At 35.5% G+C, this 16,564-nt stretch overlaps 1 protein-coding gene across 6 annotated transcripts in view; it reads right to left on the reverse strand.

The window, feature by feature from the left end:
• Window positions 1-3,574: 3,574 nt before the first annotated feature.
• SGCZ (sarcoglycan zeta) overlaps window positions 3,575-16,564 on the reverse strand; it is a 1,018,982-nt gene continuing 1,005,992 nt past the window's right edge. For 5 of the 6 annotated variants that reach the window (XM_085002706.1, XM_085002709.1, XM_085002708.1 and 2 more), the window contains 2 exons: window positions 13,769-13,892; window positions 3,575-6,126 (listed from right to left, as the gene is read on the reverse strand). In XM_085002706.1, coding sequence (XP_084858832.1) covers window positions 5,932-6,126; window positions 13,769-13,892 — 319 coding nt within the window. In that variant the 3' untranslated portion in view covers window positions 3,575-5,931. 6 annotated transcript variants of the gene reach the window in all.

Here is a 16,564-nt window from a genome sequence, read left to right on the forward strand (position 1 = left end):
CAATTAGTATGTGTGGGCATTCAGTGTTGCACATGTATGTGTATTTACGGGTGATGGGTACATGCCCGTGTAGGGATGTGTGTTTGAGCAAATAGAAATTTATCTAGTATGATCCTTGAAGTCAAATCAGAGATTTCAGAATGGACAAACTATTAGCTAAACACATTGTGACCATGACTTTTAAACAGTTTGAATTCTTTAGTTTCATTGGCCATATATTTAAGAGGAAAAATATATTCGGCTTTTCATAAGAGATGCATGTATAGCAACTATAATTATGTAGGTCAAACTTAATTTTTAAAGCATATATCCTAACAGAATTTATATTTAAAACACATAATTGAAAAAGGTTTCTATGCAATACTAATACTCATATACCTCTTCTTTGAACTTTTTTCTCAATAAAATAAATGAAATGATATCATAGGAGTTCTGATCCTCTTTGTTTTGACTATCATATTTAATCATGATTACACAGTAGCACCAAAATTAGGACAAAATACAAGAATTACAGGAGAGATCTTAAATTATATGAGCTCATTGCATGCTTCAAAAGTCTCATTTTCTGAGGAAAAAAAAAGTTTCCAACTGCCAAACTTTGCTGCATTTTCCCCCCAAAGAAATATAATCCAATCCACCCCAAACTAAACAAAAGATACAATAGACTGAGTTTGGAATAGATATGTTATCTACAATTTATGGGACAGATAGTCCATTTAAATAGAAAAAGATTGATTTTACATAAAGCAAGATAGAGTACAAAAGCACAGCTTTTGTAATTTTGGTAATATTGCAATTTTACAAACATATTGCATAGTATGTGTAAGAAAATAGTTCCATTTTTCATATTTCTCTATATACAAGAAAACATTTACATGAAAATTACAAAACAAAATAAATGAGTAGTGGACCTGGTTTAAAGAATTGTATAAATAACGAGACACTCAAACTTGAAATTACATATTTCCATTGTTATTAAATGTCCTTGCACATCTTTAACCCTGTTTGGCTTTTCTTTATAAATATTCAAACAAATGAGATATTAAAACTGCAAAAACAAAAAGAATCACAGTTCATTATACCTCATTTCCTTTCATGTTTTGCATTGACTTTCTCAAAGAAGGTAACCACTTTGATCAACACTTACAAAATAGCCCAAAAGAATTTCAAATTAATTATATTTTCCAAAGAATTTTTAGCAAGCAATGAAAGTTTAAACTCAGCTGACTAAATCCATCCTGGGCCCATTTTAGGATATAGTCTTTATAACTGTTTATGAATATCAAGGAGTTTATTATACATGTATAAAAGGTAAATGGACTACACTAACAAATTTTCCTTCTAAAACAAAAGTGTTAATTGATGATAGCTCAGAATCCTGTAAGGAGGATGTTTACTACCTCATTTTGTAATTATAAGCCCTCCTATTCATTTGAATTAATTAGTTAGAAGCAGCAGTGTTGTAGAGTTAAATACAATAGAAATCCCAGTCTTTGGTCTTTGACATTTAAACAACTAATGAACTGTGGTAAAAAACAATATGAATAACAGTGTTCAGTGAGGTCATTCACTAGTTTATGGTTATTTTAAAAGAATAAAACTGTGATTTTTTTTTCTTTGTAATCATAATATTTTGTGATATTCATTACTATAATATTCACTAGTACATAGAGGAAAATAATTTCTCCAAGTATCTTTAAATATGGCCACATGAGCAATTCTAATTAGACCAAAGCTACTGGAAGGATAAGGTGACAAGACCTCACTCATCAGAGATTCAGATGTGAGTTTGGTCTTGATGGCTATATAATATAGAGAATTTGGGCAATAAGTATCTTCAAACTATTTTAATAATTTAATATTATGATATTGATATTACACTTGTTATAAAACACAGCACTTAAATGCATTAACACTCTCCATTCTCCTACCTATTGCTGCCTCATACAGAGATACCATGTTTTCAATAACATAATTCATTAGGAGTTTTACTGTATCAAATGCCAGTTTTATAAAATGAGGCACCATCCAACTGAGTAACTCAGATGGCAGAATATGTTGGAATTTTGAATGGCATAACACATTACAAAAAATTCAGCAACTGACTTTTGTGGTCAAAGTACCATTTCTTCAAAACACTTTTTAGTTTGATGGTGATAAGTAATAATAGAATGATCAACAGAGTATTAATATTTGGTAAATATTTCCATTAATTTACTAAATAATTATTTTTAATAAGACCTAAATACATTCTTTTTCTCTTTAATGTTAACTATATTACTGAAGACTGTCAACAAAGCATGGTTTTCTGAAAGGGACATTAATGTTCAAATGATTAGAGCAAGAAAGGAAATATAGATAAAGGGATGGTGATTGGCTGCTGGAAAGATCTGCATCTCAACATTTACAAACCACATGTTAAGGTGTAGAAGGAGATCATTAATAGCTAGTTGAGATGAGGCTACTGAACTCAAGATTGCTGTCTTCTTATTGGAACCAGAGAAATTTAAGAGATGAAAGTAACCAAAGAAAACCAGTTTGGTGTACCCCTCCTCAACAGAAGTAAACAGTGGCCAAGACAATGAAATCTATTTCATAGGGTCACATGAGTAGGTAGGGGCAGAATCACAATTGGAGCTCCTGGCTCAGTTTTTAGAGATCTGAGGTACTGGAATCTAGGATTTCCAGGTTAATGTAAAATATGAAGCATAGTTATTTTAAATCTTAAGTTAGATAAATAATTTTAGACAAATTTATAAAGGCTATGGTTCATAATAAAGTAAGAGAGAATAATAAGACTAAGAATTACAGAATAGAAATTTTGGAGGGAATTTAAAAGAGTATTTTTTGGAAGTATCTTATTGAAATATTCTGAAAGAAAAAATAATTTATCCTCTTTGCTTCTCTCCTTTTGACTTCAAAACCTGAATGCAAATACTTCTCAGTTTATTCATTCTCAGTTGAGAATATAAAAGCTAGGAATGCTTTCAATCCCCTTTGTTCTTTCTATCCTTCCTTCTTGCCTACCTGCTTGCCTGCCTTCTTCCGTACCCACCTTCTCCAGTAAAACTGGATACCAAGTTTAGGGACCATGTAGTATGCATTAAAGGAATCATTTTCTGAGCTTGAGAGAGATAAAAATTGCATCTAAGTAAACTGTATTATATTTCTATATTTTCTAACATAAAAATGGTATTGGAAAAACAGACAGTGAATCTGTTTGGTTAGCTTGCAGTTAAGAAAACTATATCAAGAAAGAACAAAGCCTTCTTTACGAGGAAATTAAGGACTTTGGGAATAATCTTCAGGGCCTTCAATAGAAGCCCTAACTCTGAGGCTGAGTTTATACTTAGATTCTATGGAATCTTAAACAGCCAGTCAAGTAATTTAAAAGAAAAATTTAATGTTGAATAGGAAAACTACTTATATTATCATTTTTTAAACTACATTGAGCAGATATTTTTACATCATCTAGACATAGTCTAAATCTCTTATATATTTCTTTTGAATTGTGTTTATAATGTTTCAAAATACACGTGAATTCAAAATTTGACAGCCCCTCACTGGAATTGGATTTTCTTTTTTTTTTTTTTTTTTAATCTTTTCTCTTCTCATGACACATAGTTTAAAATTTCTATGGCCCCTTTCACCTTCTATAATATTTGCTCTTGGAATTAGAGCTGGAAGGAATCTCGAGAGACCATCCGATTCAATACTTTTGTTGTAAAGTTGAGTAAATTGAAGCCTAGAGATATTCTCAGACTGCCCAAATTAGCTCACTGATTAGTAAAAGACAGAGCTGAGATTAGAAACAGGGCTAATCACTAATCAAAAGAATTGTTCCCATCTGACTAAGAAACTTTCTAATTATTTTAATTTAGGGATGTTTAGAACTTCAACAAGTCTCAAATTAATACACAGTGTTTTGATAAAAAGTCCATAATATAGTGATTAGCACCTATTATTTCTCAAAATTCCTTGTGTTATACTTTGTGTGAGTATTACGTAAAAGACAGTGTGAGAATTTCTCGCAGTAAATTCTAGTGTTTTAACTTAAATGAATTAAATTCCTGTTAGAATATGACTTTTAAAGCAACTTCATATCTTAACTTCAACTCCAATATCAACGTAAAGTTTCATATAATAACCCCCAAACACAAGTCAAGTTCTATTTTAAAAGTAATAACTGCTTTTCTGCTGAGTACAGAATACACTTAGTGAAATGGAGCTTTTTCAGGTATTCAATATGTTAGGTAATCAAAACAAGTAATTCTGGCTAAATGGTTCACTCTGTTGCTTGTATTACTCAAATTTTTTACTTATATTAACCAATTTATTTCTCCAAGTTCCAATCTTCCGCCTCACCCTGTGTTGTAGTCCTGAACTCCAAAAGTTCTACAGTCATGAACCCCCAAAATGAAACTTCCACACACCTGTCATAGGGTGTATGGGGGAGAAAAACATGGATTGACATGTAAAAATTAAAGACTTACCTTATGGTAATCAAGCCATCTTCCCATAATAGGAAATATTTAATATAATTTTATATTCTTGGATTCTGTAAATTTCAAGTGTTAGAGTTAAGAAGTGTTATGGTAAATGAATCTACAGTATTCTGGAGTTACTTATTAGGAGTTTTACAAAAATAAACAGTAGACATGAAAGGAATGATGCTTTTAGATGTTAGGGTGGCTTAACAGTCTAATAAAAGCAATTATTAAATATTAAGAGCTGAAAGGAAATGAGACTAAATTCCTTAAAATATGAATCTAATGGTGTAAACACATTTCAACATGTTTGCTAACATTTGTATGTTTGACTGTTTAAGCGGGTATTTTTAATTTAATCTCTACTGTCCTTAAGTCTTCCAACAGAAAAATACATAGATATAACTTTGAAGATGATATTCCAATGGAAAGTGAATTCATTCTCAGCATTAGGCATCACAGTCGTTTTTATTTATTTAGAGGATGTTTTAATTTTAGCAGTCCGAGTTGAGTATAAAGTACTCAAGGAAGCAAACGAAAATTGTACTATTAGAACCTAGGTGTAAAGGATATAACCTGAATTAAAGAAAAGAAAAAGAATCTATGGATTCCACACCATCAGTATGTCCCTCTTAATCCTACCTTATATTGCAATAAATAAGGTGTTTTGTTAAAAGCAAATGTGTCACATGCAATAGCCAAATAAATGCTATATAAGGCCATTCAGATCTGACAAATGAAAGTATAATGGCATTTTGTTAATTCTGTAAAGATTCTATTGCTGAGAGCTTTCAAAATTACCTAATGTACAAAATTCTAGACTTAGTAGACAAAGAGTAACAACACATTGAATTTAAGGGAACAAATAAAACTCAGGGTGGGATTCTGTCTTGTTTTGTTTCGTTAAAAACCATGTATTGAATTTGATTTTTAGTAAAGCAAGCATTACATAATGCTTTAAAATTTTAAAATTCGGGGATAAAAGTTTACATCCAAAAAGATGAATGGAAAATTGTGCTTTCAGACTGTAGAATTAGTTTTCTTACAGGGTTAACCATTTCATTTTGCCATTGGCTACTGGGAATTTCATCTATGTAATGTATATATGTGCAGTCCATATCCAGGTCCTGCAAAAATCTAAAACTGTGTGCTTCACTTCATGTAGCAAAGGCACCTATGTTATTCTCCCTTCCGAGCAAAATTTATGATCCAGTTTTCCTGCTGAAGACGGTCTTTCCACTGTTCTGTCACTCATACTCTCCGTGTTGAGCAGTACGGGACATCACGGGAGAAGGTGGCCGCGAATCCCTGCTTACCCTGGGAGGAGTTGCTCTGTGGACCATTTGGAGAAGCTCTGGACTGATCACAAGGGAAACGGAGCAGAACTGTGAAGCAGACGGACAGGAACAAAAGGCTATTCTGGTGTGAGGAGAAATCAGTCACTTCAGCTCCACAAGCAGATGTTGCTACTGGACTGACAAGTGGACCCGACCCCGGCGGGAGACAGGTACAGTTTGCCGTTGGGGCAGACGCACAGTTCGTACACTGTCTGCCGAGAATGAGAGGAGCTGGGTGAAGAAGAGGAAAAAGAGCCCGTCGGTAGGTTTCCCAGCCGGATTGTATCCGCATTCAAAAATATCTAGGGGGAAAAAAATTGCATTTTAATTCCTTTAGCATCCTCTACTCCTTAGAGCTTTACAGCATGGTCTAATAAGAAAGATGTTCTGTTGCTTTAGCTGCCAAGCTTTGTCGAACCAACGAATTGCATCCCCAAGGTATAGCCCAAAGGCTCTGTGGCTACCTTTGCCTTTGAGACATGGTGCAGTCAGAGAATGCTCTCCATCTGAAAAGCAAAATTAGACAGTCTGCTTAAGGAGCCAACCTAGTTACCTAAACACCATGGTAAATGAATGATTTTTACAGTTTCTTAATTTAACTTCTCAGTCATGCCTAAAGAATAAACAAAGACATAAGGGTGTTTATGGAAATGTTACTAGTGAAGGCATTGAGTAAGTAATTTTTAAAAAATTATTCTTTGGTCTAATTATTTGTTTTTCTTTTTAGGTAGGGCTGCACCTGTGGCATATGAAAGTTCCCAAGCTAGGAATCTGCAGCTGCCGGCCTACGCCAAAGCCACAGGAATGCCAGATATGAGCCTCATCTTCCACCTATGCCAGCAGCGTGCAGCAACGCTGGATCCTTAACCCACTGAGCAAGGTCAGGGATCCAACCCGCTTCCTCATGTATACTAGTCAGGTTCTTAAACCACTAACCCACAATGCGAACTCTTTATTTTTTAAAACATTCATAGAATCATGTTGATTCACAGTCTATACCAAAGACAAAATGTGCACAATTAACAACAGATAATTATTAGATACAATCATGTTTGCATTCTCCATGAAATATATTACCTGTAATCAACACTTAAGCCGCTAAATCTTCTAATTTGCAAAATTACTTCATTATACCAAATCATGGATTCACCACTTTCAGGGATAGTGGTCATATAATTTTGACATGCGTGGGGAACATTCCAAAGAAAGGAAAATTGGATCATGAATTTGAATGAGCAAAGAAACCAATTCTTTCTAACTATGGCTTGATTGTATTGTTATATAGCTAATTACTGCCTTAAGGCATCTCTAAATTGACAGGAGAACCAGAGAATTCTCCCTTTTCCACATATTTGCCTTCATCCAAGTCCTAATCATTTCTTACTAGGACTGTTGCAGTAGGCCCCTAATTGGACTCCCAGTGGCCCTTCATGTCCTTTGAGTCTACATACTGCTGGAGTGAACGTTTAAGAAATGCAAATCAATTCATGTCACGCTAGCGTGCAAAATTCTCTGATGGCTGTCCACCAAACTGAAAATGAATCTTGATTCCTTTCCACAGCCCACAAGCCCTATATGATCTAGCCTATCTTTCTAACATCATTTCCTTTCATTCTTCTTGCTGGAGCTCTTGCATTTTCTCAAACATACCAAAACAACTCTGGCTTCAGGGCTTTTTAAATTCTTAGCCTGAAATACTTTCCTCCAAATATTTACAAGTGGGGATGTTCAGCAAACAACCCTTAGTGAGTGACCTTTAGTGGTCCTGCTCAGTCACTGGTCAGCATTGCCGTGGGCCCTCCCCCAAGCAAGTGACAGTGAATGACTGTTGGCCTCGCCCCTCCCCTTTCTCAGTATAAATGGGGCCTGAATTCCGACTGAGGCAAGATGGTTTTTTGAAACACTAGTGTGCAATATTCTTGGTCTGCTATCTTTCTGCTTAAAGTCGTTATTCCTTGCTCCAACAAGTCATCTGCAGATTTACTGGCCTGTCCTGCAGTGAGCAGAGGGGACCTGGGTTCTGTATCAGGGATAGATATTAAGTCGTGGTTAGGGAAAGGGGTAGGAGGGAGATTTCCCCTGTTTGTCTTTTTTATATACCTTTAATATTTTTGAAACATAGGAATCTGTGACACACTACAGATCAACCAGAAAAAGAATTCCTGCAGCATAGACCTGTATATTTTAGATTAATGTAGATATGAACATATTTGTTCAAATCTATACTGAGAGGTCACCTTCGAAAAGAAGGTTTTCCTAAGTACCTAATTAAAGTAACACAAATCCATTAATCTCTCCTTACCAGCTTTATTTTGCTCTATAGTGAGAATGATCTTCCTAACACTATATAAAGTGTGCATCATTTGTTTATTGTTTATTTCTCTTACTTGCAAATACTATTGATGAGGGCAGGTTTGTCTTCGGTTCAAGGCTATATAGCACAGTGCATAGAATTGTGCCAGTGCAAGTTGCATGAAATAATGCTTTCCCTTCACCTTGCACAGATGTCCCACTTCTAGGGTACAGCTGTCACCCTCAATCGAGGCCCAGTTCATCTGCTTTATCAGTTCATCTGCTTTATCCTCCGTGGATCTTTTCCTAATGCAGCAAAATGAGATGACTCTTATTTGGTTCTCCTATGGCTCTATTATTATTATTACTATCTTATTTTGTTGATCACTTGGTATGTTATTTTATAGGCACATTGACATATTACTTTCCTTAATAAACTATTATTCCTTCTTGAAGGTAGAATTAAGTCTGTATTATTTTTTTAATAACTTCAGCATTTGACCCTTCATGTATGGCTGATACTGAACCCAAGTTCACTCTGCTCCCTGCACGACAGGCCAATAAATCTGCAGACAAGTTGTTGGGGCGAGGAATAACGACTTTAATCAGAAAGCTAGTGGACCAAGGAGGTGGCAGACTGGTGTCTCAGAAAAGCCATCTTTCCTCAGTCTGAATTCAGGCTCTTTTTATTCAGAGGAAGAGGGGGGGGCAACAGTCACTGTCACTTTCGGCCCCTTGCAATGGCTGAGCAGGACCACTAAATGTCACTCACTAAGGGTTGCTTGTTGACACAGCTTCTATATAATACAAATAGTTGTTGAATATATGAATAGATCATGAAATAAAAAATGATTACATTTTCCAAAAATACTCAAAATTAAGAAAGCGTAATTACATTTTCCCCAGGTATCAAATGTTGACATTTACTACCCTACAATTCTATTTTTTTTAAAGAAGAATTTTTTTTTCTTATGTGAAAGTTAAAAGTGCACAAAATTAAGCAAAGAAAATGATAACACATTTTAGGGATATAAATGCCAAGCCTCTTTGCTTCCAGCTCTATGTTTCATGTTGAGGAACATCAATGAGTGCAACACCAATGGTTACATACTATAGGTTCCTGGGCTCATTTCTACATAGGGGAGGAGGGATGACTCCTCTTATGGATTGAGTTTGCAAGAGGAACTGGGCTTGCGCAGGATATTCCCCTTTCTTCAGTTCTGCTAAGGAGCCAGCATGCCTGCAGGAGGCAGGTTTTCTCAAGTTTTGCCAATGTCAAACATATAGAAGGCAAGCTCTTAGGACTGTGGGGTTTAGGTCTGTGTATGTCGAAGTGAGTTCACTTTAAAGAAATGTTAGGAGCTGGTGTTTTGTCTAAGAAACCTTGAGACACTGACAATAAAGAGTGGAATATGGAAAGCTAAAGAACGTGGGGATAAAGAGGCTCCTGTTGGACTGATCAGCAGACTAAGATTGTCAATGGTTCATTTCTTAGTAAGTACAGAAACAAGTGTAACTGGCAAGCCCTGCTGGGTTTCAGAGGCTTATTGACTCCATCTCATACTGCTGGGTTTTATAGTTTGTAACTTGTCTTTCCATCAGTGTAGGCCGATTGAATAAATAAATGTAGAGAGGAGCTGTTTTCACACAGCGAGGGCATGTAGGTGGCAGCTTCAGCATGCAAGCCCAGTTGGGGGGCCTCCTCAGTGGAATTAGCCCTCAAATTTTGGTGTGTGGTTTGCTTCAGCTTAGCTATAGCAGTGCCCTCCAGCTCTCCTATGCATTTAGGGAGATACTCTAGACAATATTTGACTATATGACAATACTTGATTCCATAAACTTCAGAGATCCATGCTACCATCTCACTCATATATGGGAAGTAGTTTTTAAATTTAATTTTCTGTTAAAGTATAGTTGATCTACAATGTTGTGCCAATTTTTGGTGTACAGCAAAATGACCCAGTTATACATACTTTTTTATATTCCCTTCCATTATGGCCTATCTCAGGAGATTGAAGAGAGGAGAAGGGGAAGCAGATTTTACTAATAGATAAAATGAATAGGGCCTTTAAAAAGAGAAAAGTGGGCTTAATTATATAGGGGTAATTAGACCTTCAGTGGTGATCACTTTGTAGTATAACAGACGTCAAATTATAATGGCGTATGGCTGTAGTGTTATTACCACTTTTACCTCAATAATAATATAAAATTAAATTTAAAAGGAATGAAGAAAGGAGAGAGAAAAAAAAGAAATATGCTTACAAACAGTCTAATTCTAGTGACATTCATAAAATGAGGTTCTGATTTTTTTTTTTTTTTTTTTTTTTGTCTTTTTGCTATTTCTTGGGCCGCTCCCACGGCATATGGAGGTTCCCAGGCTAGGGGTCGAATCGGAGCTGTAGCCGCCAGCCTACGCCAGAGCCACAGCAACGCGGGATCCGAGCCGCGTCTGCAACCTACACCACAGCTCATGGCAATGCCGGAACCTTAACCCACTGAGCAAGGGCAGGGACCGAACCCGCAACCTCATGGTTCCTAGTCAGATTCGTTAACCACTGCGCCACGACGGGAACTCCGAGGTTCTGAATTTTAAAAGTTAGCCTCACAGATATAACATCCATCCACAGAAGGATGAACGACTGAATAAATGATGGCTTTCTGTTTAAAAAAAAAAAAGGGAGTTCCCGTCGTGGCACAGTGGTTAACGAATCTGACTAGGAACCATGAGGTTGCGGGTTCGGTCCCTGCCCTTGCTCAGTGGGTTAAGGTTCCGGCATTGCCATGAGCTGTGGTGTAGGTTGCAGACGCGGCTCGGATCCCGCGTTGCTGTGGCTCTGGCGTAGGCTGGCGGCTACAGCTCCGATTCGACCCCTAGCCTGGGAACCTCCATATGCCGTGGGAGCGGCCCAAGAAATAGCAAAAAGACAAAAAAAAAAAAAAAAAGGAAAATAAAAAGAAAAAATACTTTCTTGGTTTGAGACAGAGAAATAAGTCATGAGGTCAAATGGGTCTATATATTGATTCTTTCCAACCCAAGGTCGCTCACCCTTTCCAGCCTTCTGCAGCTTGGATGGACGTGCTTATATTTTTCTGTTCTGCTTAAGGCAGTTACGATGACTCTGCTCACTTTCCAACTTCTAAAACTGATATTTTTATTCCATATTGCCCTATAAGCCATACAATTCATTTGTTCTGGAACTCTTCCTGGTACTCAGAATTACACCTCTGAGCTTTTAAGTCACAGCCCATTGTCTTTTCTCCACCAAGAATGTATTTATCCCATTCTTACCTGTTGAAATCTGACCTATCACGGTAGTAAAATATTTAATCAGCCTGCAAAATAAAAATTGTTTTTTCCTTTCTCTGTGATATTGCAACATATATGTTATAAGTTATTGCATTGCATATGCTATTCTAACATTTTCAATGTTTTATGTACAATTGTCATTCATGTTCTTTTCAGGGCTGAATTTAAAACTCCTTATGTCTGAAATGACTGAATCTTCTATAGTGCAGAACTTTGTGTGCAATTTCGTTCTTATTTTGGTCAACTCAATACCAGGTTTGTTCTGATCTTAATTAACTTAAACATTAAGGGTAGAGACTTCATGTTTTTTATTGTTTAATAATTGGTAGATCTATCTTTCTGAAGCATAGTCAATGACAGAAAGAAAGATTTTGTATCATTTCATACTTCTTCCTAGAAAAATTATATGCTATTTTATTTTAATAGAAAGTGCTGTGGTTTTGTCTATCTTTATTTTATTAATTTAAAAAATGGCCACCACTGTAAAACTTTGGCTATGACTTATTTATAGTATAATACTCAATTCACAATTAAATGCTAATCTGTAATTGAATCCAAGGATTCTGCTGATACTTTGAATAAAAGGACACTAGTAAAGTGGTGCATAATTAGTAGCAGAATGGAGATTAATAACCACCAATATTATGGGAAGATTCATTATGAATAATTTGAATGAAATAATTAGCATGATAAAAACTCTTTAAAAAAGATGTGAGATGTTTAAGAACAATTTCTCTCTTGCTGTGGTAGACAAAGTATTGTGGTCTGCAATTGCAGTGAGAAGAAATCCTGAAAGGCAATATGGATCTATGTTTTTAAATATTAAAATGCATATTTCTAGATTATTTAGGCTGTAATACCCACTAAGATGCTAATATGATCCTGGCAATAAGTTTGTTTATAGAAAGGAAGCCACATGTATAATACAAATTGATCTTGAATCTGTAACCGGGCATGAAGGTAAGAAGGGAACATCCTCCTTTTGCTTGTATTAATGTGTGCCCTCATCTTTATATCCGAAGAGGTTTGAAATGCTCCAGAGCAACCGTCTCAAATCATCTTCTATTCTTTATCTTCTCAGCTTGACCTTTATAAACTCATTTAAAAAAATAAGCACATGAAGGAAGAATATATTAAGGGAATTAACTGATAGAAACAGCAATACAACAGACTGTGACCTTCAAGGACTTTGGGAATTGTGGTCAAAATATACAGGCTTGCATAAATATTATAAATAAGACTTTGACATAGTGAAGGCAGAATAAAAACACACCAGCAAACAAGAGAGCAACTACCAAGGTGTCCAGGCAGATTTGAAACAAGCAAACAAACAAACAAAAAACAGATGAGAAACCTAGAAATGAACAACAAAATGACTAAAATTAAAAGCCCAGTGTAGGGATTGAAGAAGAGATTAGATACTAGGAGGAACCTGGGCATATAGATCTGAATAAACAGAGTGAGACACAGGGTAATAAAAAAAAAAAAAAAAAAAAAAAAAAAAAAAACAGAATAAGGAAGGAGATGAGACCCGGAAGGTAAGAGAAGGAAAAGACATAGCATTTCTTCAGAGGTTCTGAAAAAGCCCACAGAGAAAAAGGGGAGAGGGGCTATGAAGACACAATGCTGAGAAATTTCTAGAATGTGCAAAACTGTGATTCTGCAGACACAACAGTCACAATGTATATATAGCAATTAAAGTAGACAAAATAAATCCATGTCTATTACATTCCAGTGGAAGAGTGGAAGGCCAAAGACAAAGGGGTCTTTAAATCAGGCAGTGAGAGAAAGCCTAGGATCTTTACAGGAATGACCGCAGATTTAAACACATTCTTGGGTGAAATAATGTGACATGGAAGAAAAATATTAGCATGTATCTCTTTATCTAGCAAATAACAAATAAGCAAAATAGTAAAATAAACTTTTGGGTTTGTTTCCCTTTCAGAAAAACATAGGAACGATTTCTACTGAAACAAACTCTAAAAGCCCATTTTGGAAAAGCCTTTTGAAGACCAAAATAGAACAAAGACTAACAAGTTTGTTTTCATTCTGGTTATTATCTTGATATTCATTACATTTATCTGCCAGTTTTGAAACTAGAGGAATGTAGATACCCCACTTGTAATTGACCTATGAATGAATATCTTTCCGTGGAAAATAAAGAGGGCTTTAACTTACAAAAATATTAGGTTTACTCAATTTTATATTCAAGAAATACTAATATTTATATAATTTGAGCTCCCTTACCAAGCAGTTCTTTATGTGTTTCCTGGAACCAGATGCATATAATTTGAGAAGAAGCTCCTTTAACAGCAAAGGGCCAGCGTCTACACCTTAAAACTCACCTCGCCTTCTGTGGACTGTAAATGGAGCTCCTTCCTGCAGGCGGCCTTGAAGTCTCCAGCTGCAGCACTCACTTGGACTCCCCGGGGAGCTTCCATTATCAAGGACCTAGTTGGTGATTCAAGCCTAAGAAAAAAAGAAAAGAAAAGCAATCTTTAATGTTAAAAAGAAAAAAAAAATTACAATGAACTCCAAGGTAACATTAAAAACAGGCAAGCATAAATACAATGCTTGCCATTAAAAAAAAAAGCTAAAATGAGTTTTAGAAAGAGTTTTGATTGCCTTGTCTATTTTTTGGCTGTTTATGAAACCTTCATTTGTTAGCATTAATTAGTTACTATCATTTGTATAATGATTTAGTAACAGTTTCTTGTGTCATTAACTTTCACAATGCACATGAAATGTACATCGTGATAAGTTTACTAGTTTATATGTTTTATACATTTTCAATAGTAATAATGGAGCTTTAAGAAATAAATTTCTAGAAAGTTAGCATGTAAGTAGCCCCCAATAAAGAGTTCCTTTTTTGCAAGATGAGAGAATTTTAATGAAAATCATTAATATTGTGAACTTCCAAACGTACCCAGTCAGAATTCGGTAAAATTAAAAATTCTCAAAGGACTCTTTACACTTCTAGAAATTAATTAAAATGAAGACATAAGACATTTCCTACATCTACTGACATCTACTGGCCCAGAAAAATGTCCACAGAATGAATGACATTAGTCCGAGAAAGAGAAATTAAATGAAGGGTAATACACAGCTGTGCCTGCAAAAAAGATAGTTGGGAGGCATTTTTGAAATCATCTCCAAATATAAACCTAGACAAAGAGCAAAGGAAAGCAAAATACAGAAACAAAAATATGGATGTAAAAAAGCAGTTGGTGTGATAAGAGATCATATCCTGGACTTGGTCATTTTGGATAATAGCTTTGCCCTGGGACTGCAATTGCCTGCAATCCCCCGACCACAGGATTTTAGGACAAGAGTCCTCTCAGGCTCACATTCACCACCATCCACAGGAACTGGCTTCCGTTGAGGCTATAGATCTAGAGCTGTTTTGCAGAGAGAACCACATCAAATGGACTGAACTCTGGAGATCCTCTCTCTCTCAGTAGTAAAGCTGAACTTAAAGACTTGAAAGTGATACTGAAGGACTAAATCTAGTATTTAGAAGAACTGATTTTGACACTTTACATTTTTTTTTCACTTATCAAAGCAACTTTGAAACATTCATCTCCATGGGCCTCCTCATGAAAATCCCTGGAGGATCAATTTCTGAATATATTTATTTTAAAGAAATATGTTTTTTTTTTAAACATGACTTACACATTTTCACAGAACATTTGGAAACTTGAAGAAAAATCACCCATAATTTTTTGTTCATAATCCTTATACTTTGCACACAATATCTAAATTTCAAAATCTAAATATTCATAATTTATTTCTTCTGATGCACTGCCAAATATACACTATTTTGAATAGTATACCTATGATCATTACTATTTCCATTTGTTAATTATCCATAACTTTACATATAATTACATAAGTTTATATATGATTGAACCATTCAAATAGAAGATAAGAATTCAATTAAAATGGATTAATGCTCTACAGATTATAAATCTAATACTCAAGGAAACACAACTCAAACTTTTAAGTGGAAAGAAAAACACTTATTTTATCTAATAATTAATTTGGTGTATGTTTGTTTCTAAGGATAAGGGGTTGGAATTGTTACTCATGTATTTAACAGTAAAATATATATATTATATATAATACTCAAAATATCAAATGTACTTTTTGGTACTATATTTCTATCATGTTTTATATTTGGTACTAGAGATTAAAATATAGCAACTATTTCTGGACTTTTGAGTTTTTCTGTTTTTATCTTTATCAATTATTTATTTATTTTTTTGTCTTTTGTCTTTTTAGGGCTGCACCTGCAGCATATGGAGATTCCCAGGCTAGGGGTGGAATCAGAGCTACAGTTGCCGGTTTAGGCCACAGCCACAGCAATAACAGATCTGAGCCGCATCTGTGACCTACACTGCAGCTCATGGCAACACCGGATCCTTAACGCACTGAGCAAGGCCAGGGATTGAACCTACAACCTAATGGTTCCTAGTTGGATTCGTTTCTTCTGCGCCACTACGGGAACTCCTTCAATTATTTAACTTAAAAAGGTTATTGGCATTCCCACTCTGGCTCAGTGAGTTAAGAACCCGACATAGTATCTCTGAGGATGTGGGTTAGATCCCTGGCCTTGGTCAGTGGGTTAAGGACCTGGCATTGCCACAAGCTGTGCAGTATGTCACAGATGCTGCTCTGTGACAGTACTGTGGCTGTGGTATAGGCTGGCAACTGCAGCTTGGATTCGATCTCTAGCCTGGGAACTTTTATAAGTCACAGGTGTGGTCACAAAAAAAGAAAAAAAATGTATTATTTTCATCTTCATTTTAGTCCTCAGGTATCCATTTCCAGTGTCTCCATAGTGTTCTGCTGACATTCACTTAGAAGATCTGGATTCAAAGAGGCAGTAAAGATAAGAGAGCTGACTAGACCTGGTTCAGGAAAGTGAGCCAGCAGCAAAAAACTCTAGTTCATCATGTCTAAATTGACAATTGTAATAGTTTCTTATAGGATTATAAGAAATTTCTTAAAAGAATTAAGGGAAATAAGTATGTGGTGGATAGTGTTTTGAAATATGAATGGGATTTCCTCCCCGGTTACATTTCTTTTCATCCTTTGTCAAACTCTGTTCACTAAACCACATTATTTGCCATAAATGGTGG

The sequence above is a fragment of the Sus scrofa genome, chromosome 17, assembly GCF_054392235.1.
Source record: "Sus scrofa isolate SSC_HxYL_T2T_F1_AM1 chromosome 17, Sscrofa_HxYL_maternal_Yorkshire_Landrace_v2.0, whole genome shotgun sequence".
In the NCBI taxonomy this organism is placed as follows: domain Eukaryota; kingdom Metazoa; phylum Chordata; class Mammalia; order Artiodactyla; family Suidae; genus Sus; species Sus scrofa.